Below are 7,222 nucleotides of genomic sequence, written 5' to 3' on the forward strand. Positions count from 1 at the left end.
CCATGCAGAAGGTAACCGAGTAGCTCATCATCTCCAACCGGTTTTCCAAGTGCGGAGAGTTCTGACGCAAAACCTTTCATCTTGGTGTAGTATTGATCAGCTGTCATGGTGATTTTCTTAGTATCATTGAGCTTCTCCCTCAGATGTTGCGCCTTGGTACGGGAGGCTGTTTTGAACATAGCATTGATAGCGGACCAAGCCATGGCTGTAGTGTCCATGCCAAGAACATGAGAGAGAATCTCCGGTGACGGCGAATTGAGAAGAAAACGCAGTACCTGCTGATCACGAGCTATCCAAGCCAAGTATGCGGGATTGTCAACGTGTACCTTCTTTCCATTGGTGTCATCCACTTCAACGGTCTTGGCAGGTGCACCGTCTGAACCATCAAGCAAGCCCATGACATTGGCACCGCGAAACACAGGGACAATCAGAGCCTGCCACAACAAGAAATTGTTCCGTGTGAGGAGTTGGGACGGCGGGCTGCCCAGGGCAGCGGCCAAGGCGGAAGCAGATGATGAAGAAATCATGATCGTATGTGGGGATCTGCAGCGTCTTCTGCGACAGATGGCGAGACACGGCGATGAAAACAGACAGCGGCGACGGAGACGAACTCAGCAGCAGCTGCAGGACGTCGATCGCGTAGCAGTCACCGATCGAGGAAGACAGACGCGAGGTTTTGTGGTGTTTGGCGATCGCAGCGGCTGGGTTCGGCAGCGGCGAGATCGGAATCTTGGATGGGTTTCTGGTTTCTGGTTTGGGTTTTGATTTGTTGTCTGTGTGTATATGCCGGCGGTGTGGATGCTTGTAAGGTTGCGGCGGTGGCTGAAGAGCGGCGGCGGCGACAGCTAGGTCAATGGAAGAGTCGCTCTGATACCATGTTAAAGACAATGAGTCGAACCGTACTTGAATCCATACGGGTTACGTGTTTATATAGGAGGCACAAAGGCCCAGTATTGTACTTGTACAGGGAAAGACAAAAGTACCGTATACGGTAAAACCTATTACAAATAACACTAGCATGTCAAATTTAAGTCGGACATGGCTAGGAAGAGAGTCGTGTGTAGAGCAAACGATGAAGAAGAAGGCAATGTCGATTAAAATATGTATGTGGGCGGTGGGATCCTTTTATTCACGAACTAGAGGTGGTTCCAATTTAGCACGACGAGTTTCTCTAGCCAGTTCCATTTCTCAAGAATGAGTACCATAATGTAAAACAACTTTTGACTCCTTGATAAGTTCATCCCTGAAATAATACATACGATTTTATTACAAAGAAACGTGTGCCATAAGGTTAATCACAGACAATCAAATCATGTACCAAGAGGTCCTATCCTAGGCGCTCGACTGCCAAAAAAAACCATGTGTGATAATATGACCCATTAGGATCCAACAAATCGTAACGCTAACAACTACATAGTATTTTCTTGAGGAGTCATGACTTGCACTTCCATTGAGGAACTCCACTACTGCACCTCACTTGTGGTCAAGAACTGCATCGCACTTGAGGAAGTTCAGAACTGCACGCCAGGAAGTCAGCTATGACATGGAGTTCGTGTCGTATAGAGCTACAACAAGAGCTATACTGTGAGAGTTTTCGGAAGATGGTGGTAGCATTAGCCTTTGGGAACCTATCGAGGGAGACAACCAAGAAAAAACTAAATTATTTTCTTTGTGTATCTACCTCATTTGTATAGCTACTAATGAATCCGTGTCAAAATGCATGCATATGTGGTGTATGAACTATGTAAACAAATATAATTGATATCATACTATTATGGGTTGCTGGTTCAACTGGGCATAGATCTTCTTGTATCACGGACCTGTATGTAAAAACATGTGCACTATTTGCAATTAGCATCCAGTTGGTTTAAACTAAACATGTGCGAAATGAGCTGAACACATACGATGAAATAAAATATGTTAGTTTGCGATTATCTAAAGACGCAGAAACTCGAGTACAAATACTCTTGTGAAGGCCTTCCCATTCACAAACAATTCATCTAAGCGAATCATATGTGAAGTCACACCCTTTCGCACATGGTTTTCTTAACTGTGTGCTATAGGGACACCTATCGCTCACCCCTGAATAGTGATGGTTTGGTTAACCGTGTGAGATGGGTCATTTCAGCTGTGTGTGGATGCTTATTCTGTACTAGTGTAAGAATTTTGTAGTGTAAATTTTATTAGAGAATATCATGAGGTCAAGTCCGAGGGAACTTCATTCACTACAATAAAGAGAATCTCTCTTCCTGTAATCCTATAGGGTTCATATTCATTTACTCTTTCTATCCTATGAATTAAACAAGCTAATAACCTACATGGTTTAAAGAAATTTCACATATTTCCAATTGCTAGGATGTATCCAGACGCACATTATTTGTTTCGTAGCATTTCTAACCATATGATTTTTTCCCAATTACTAAAAAGTGTATACCCAAATATCCAATTACTTCACTTTCTTAATTTTTTTTATTGTTATGGTATAATCAAACAACTTGTAGATCAAGAACTCTGCTATGTAAAACACACATTTTTTTTCGTTCATATTAATGTGTTTTTCCTATCCTATGAATTAAAAAAGCTCTAAGAGCTTACATGGTTTAAAGAAATTTCACATATTTCCAGTTGCTACGATGTATCTGGACACGCGTTATTTGTTTCGTAGCATTTCAATCCATATGATTTTTTCCCAATTACTAGAAAGTGTATACCCAAATATCCATTTACTTCACTTTCTTAGAATTTTTTTGTTATGGTTTTTTTTTTTTGAAATAAAGGAAATTTTTTGCCTTAATTCATTAAATAAGGAGAAGTCGTAGAACCAAGTTTTAGAGTTAAAACCACATCGAGGAAAAAGCAAACTCTTCCGCAATCACAAGACCCAAATGTTCTGCGCCGGCTATAACCCAAGTTCTAGCTTCTGACTTGATTCTATTGAAGATGATGGTTGGCATAGTGCTCAGGTTTTTGAAGGTTCCCGCATTTCTGTCATTCCAAATGTCCCAAGCGATTAGCATGAGGAGAGAGGCCATAGCCTTCCTTCTTCCGCCATGAGCAAGAACCATGGAAGTCCACCAACATTCCACTATTAAATTCACTCCTAGAGGCGGGATCAAAGTCGTGGATGTGAAGCCAATCCCAAATCATAGTCCAAATACGAACTGAGAGGCGGCATTTGAATAGAAGATGGGCCGCCGACTCGTCATGGCAGCGGCAAAGGGGGCACACTAGTAGGAAAACCCTTATAGGTAGAAATAACATCTGTGGCGCACGTAAAAAATATGCTCCACAAAAAGTATTTTTGTGGCGCACCAAAAAATATGCTCCAGAGAAATTTATAATTTCTGTGGCGCATGTAGGACTGGTGCGGCATAGAACTTTGCCTTTCTATGGCACATGTGGACGGATGCGCCACCGAATCTTCATGGGGCCCACACGGGGTCCAGCACTGCACATGGGCGAAGGGAATTCTGTGGCGCATCTGCCACATGCGCCACAGAAAATCAAAATTATGTGGCGCATATGCCCACATCCGCCACAGAAAGTCAAAATTATGTGGCGCTGATGACCCACAAGTATAGGGGATCGCAACATTATTCGAGGGAAGTAAAATCCAAATTTATTGATTCGACACAAGAGGAGGTAAAGAATACTTATAAGGCTTAACAACGGAGTTGTCAATTCAGCTGCATGTGGAAAAGCACTAGTAATGGAGCTGATGTGAAAGCAGCAGTAATATGAGAGCAATGACAATAGTAACACAACAACAGTAGCACAGAGGAGATGACACTGTAAAGTATTCCAGTGCGTAGTTGACTGTAGAGCAATGATGATGAAAAAAGGACTGGGGTTTCCAGCTCTCTACACTAGTGGCAACTCTCCAAATAACATGTGTTGGGTGAACAAATAACAGTTGGGAAATTGATAATTGTGAGGGCATGACAATGCATGCTATGATAAGATAAAGTTCACTGTAGTATTTAATTGGGCATTACAATATAATACATAGACCGTAATCCAACTGTGTCTATGACTAATAATCCACCTTCAGGTTATCATTCAAACCCCTTCCAGTATTAAGTTGCAAGCAACAGATTATCGCATTAAGCAATGTGTGTAAGGTAAACAATAAAATCATCCTTAGACAAAACATTGTCGTTTTCTCCCTAGTAGCAACAGCACATCTACAATCTTAGAATAGGGTCTTGCTTGGTAAATGGCCGGCCAGGTTGTTAACGGAGGATGGTGTGCGGCAACAACTACTGTGGAGAAAGTATGTTGGCTCAAAGGCGATCTCTCAGGTTCTTTGGAAACCAGGTGATTCGCATTTTTGGACTGGCGTCGTGGTAACTAAAAAATACCTTCTCCTTTTGGTTCTTTCTCCATTAAGAATGGGGCAGAGATACGGTTCTGGGAGGATAAGTAGTTGGTAACAACCACTCTTCGCGAACAGTATCCAGCTTTGTATAGTATAGTTTGTCATAAAGGGGATACCTTGCAGAAGGTGTTGGAATCTTCCCCTCCCTCTATGACGTTCAGATGTGATTTCATTGGTCCCCGGCTAGTGGCTTGGAACGATTTGCTTCGGCGGTTGGAACCAATTCACTTGGTTCACGGGACAGATGAATTCCGTTGGAGTCTAACCGGTGTATTTTCGGTTAGCTCCATGTACAAAGCTCTGTGCATCCCAACACAACCGGTTTTAAATAATAAATCCATCTGGAAGATGAAGATACCTCTTAAAGCAAAGGTCTTTGCATGGTATCTTCGTCGAGGTGTGATTCTTACTAAAGATAACCTTGTAAAACGTAACCGAGATGGTTGTACGAAATGTGTATTTTTTCACGAAAATGAGACAATAAAACACCTTTTCTTCAGTTGTCGGGTTGCTAGATCTATATGGTCAATTATTCAAATAGGGTCTACCTTACATCCACCTCATAGCATTGCAAACATCTATGGTAATTGGCTAAATGGGGTTGATCCTGGTATAAAACTATTATCAGAGTGGAAGCGATTGCGGTAGCATGGTCGTTTTGGCTGTGTAGAAATGACAAGGTTTTTAATGACAAAAATTCCTTTATCATGCAGGTTATTTACCGGTGCACAACTTTGCTCTGTTCATGGCCGCCACTTCAGTTTGGAAGATCGAGACCTCTTTACGGAGGTGTCTACACAGTTGGAGAACACGGCCATGGGGTTTATTTTCCAACATGGGTGGCTGCATAGTCGGAGGATTGAAGCCAATGAAGCTTTATAGTAGTTGGATTTTTACATCGTTCCTTTTATCTCCTTTTGTATAATATTGGACTACTAAAACGGTTGCGTGCATCCTAATTATGCAGAGGCTGAGTGTAATGCTTAAAATCATTTTGAGTAATAAAACGCCCCTTATCGTAAAAAAAGATAGAAGGCGCAATGCACTTGGGGCATAGGCCATCAGCCCAAGGATCATCCCAAAAGTTAGCCTTATTTCCATCACCGGCGGTGACTTTGGTCAACGAACAAAAAAGCTCAAACAACATGTAGATCAAGAACTCTTTCTTTAAGCATGTAGATCAAGAACTCTTCAATGTCAAGATGGCATGACATAGCAATTGTACATTTTTAGAACCTCCAAATCAAATAGATCAAGAGATTTTCCGATACACTTCTGAAAGCTCCCAAATATATATTTCGCTGGCATTTACAACCCAATTCCAATTGCATTATTTACTGCTCACGGCTCACATGTTTGCCGCAGAGGAAACCTGGAAAGAACTAGGACTGATGACGGTAGGAATGTAGTATTACTCTATTAGAGCGTGATTACAAGCATGCATGCAAACAACTAAACGACGCAGTTTTATAGTTAACGTTCAACATCGCCATGGATTGTTCTATGTGTAGCAGTTCAGTGGTCGATCAAGACGGCTTCAATGGCCTGCACGAACTCCTTGGGCGCGGCGAGCTGCGGGAAGTGGCCGGAGGACTCGATGACCACCGTGTCCGCGCCACGGGCGCCGGCGCAGGCGACCATGGCACGCTGCATGTACCGCGCTACGGCGAGCGGCGCAACCGAGTCCCCGCCGCAGTGCACGATGCTGCACGGCGCCGTGACGTCCGGGAGCACGCCGCGGACGTCGCAGGTGAGCACGGCGCGCAGGACGCGGAGCGCGGTGGCAGGGCGCATCGTGGCCAGCTGCTTGGCGAACCTCGCGACGGCGGCCGGGTGGTCCGCCCCGACCACGGCCTGGGAGAAGAGCGGCACCCACGCCGCGAAGTCGGCCTCCACGGCGGCGAGCATGGCGTCCACCTCGCTGCTGTCGAAGCCGCCCTCGTATCCGTCCTCGTTGATGTACCTGCGCCAACGTACGTGCAAAAACGTGCCTGTTGGTTCAGGGATATCCATTTTCTTTCGTATAAATCGTGTTATATAAAAGGTGAGAGTTCGATCTAGACCTAGGGGATGCTCCAACCAGCACGAGGTGGCTGAACAGGTCCGGCCTCGCGACCGACGCAATGCAGCCGATCATGCCGGCCATGGAGTGCCCAACGTACACCGCCCCCTTCAGCTCCAGCTCGTCCATCAGCACGACGAGCTCGTCGGCGAAGCCGTGGTACGAGCAGGGCCGTTCCGAGCGCCCTCCATTGTCGGCCGCCGCGCCCGAGAAGCTCCAGTCGAAGACGACGACACGGAACTTCTCCGCCAGCGACGGGACGACGTCGTCCCAGACGAACCGGGTGCCCCCGTAGCCGTGCGCGAGCACCAGCGTCTCGCCGCCGTTGCCGAAAATCCTGGCGTTCATCTCGATCGTATCAAAAGAACTGAGGAATAGTCGAGTAGAAGACAAAGCTCTCTATATTGTATGTCCCAGCGATGAGAACACATAGCCACTTTTGGCCTCCATTTATAGGGAGAATCCGACCACACTAAGATAGAGCCGACCAATCATAGAGAATTAACAAGGGGGGCAAGGCAATGGCGTGCTCTCGAGAAATATAAATTGTGCAGATCAGCAGATGTGTACAGCTGCATGATCCATTGGTGTGGCAACAAGGATACCATTACCGGCCGGAAGAGAGCTTTGCATGCCTCAAAGAGTTGTTTTGCCGTTGCGTCTACATCGCTGATCGATGGTGACGAGGGCCGAAAAAGGTGTCACTTGGAGCCTTGCGTCTGTACAATGCCTAGTGATGGCGACCATGGCAGATTCCATGAGCTCCAGGGGCTTGGTCTCCG

The 7,222-nt window shown here is 45.4% G+C and overlaps 1 protein-coding gene across 1 annotated transcript; it reads right to left on the minus strand.

Moving 5' to 3' along the window:
• Positions 1-5,784: 5,784 nt before the first annotated feature.
• Positions 5,785-6,788, minus strand: LOC127342185 (strigolactone esterase D14). The gene is made up of 2 exons (XM_051368165.2): positions 6,442-6,788; positions 5,785-6,341 (listed from the first exon to the last, which is right to left on the minus strand). Exons 1-2 carry the CDS (start codon positions 6,786-6,788, stop codon positions 5,894-5,896), a joined length of 795 nt encoding a protein of 264 aa, XP_051224125.1. The 3' UTR covers positions 5,785-5,893.
• Between the last annotated feature and the right edge of the window lie 434 nt (positions 6,789-7,222).

The sequence above is a fragment of the Lolium perenne genome, chromosome 1 (genome assembly GCF_019359855.2).
Source record: "Lolium perenne isolate Kyuss_39 chromosome 1, Kyuss_2.0, whole genome shotgun sequence".
Classification (NCBI taxonomy): domain Eukaryota; kingdom Viridiplantae; phylum Streptophyta; class Magnoliopsida; order Poales; family Poaceae; genus Lolium; species Lolium perenne.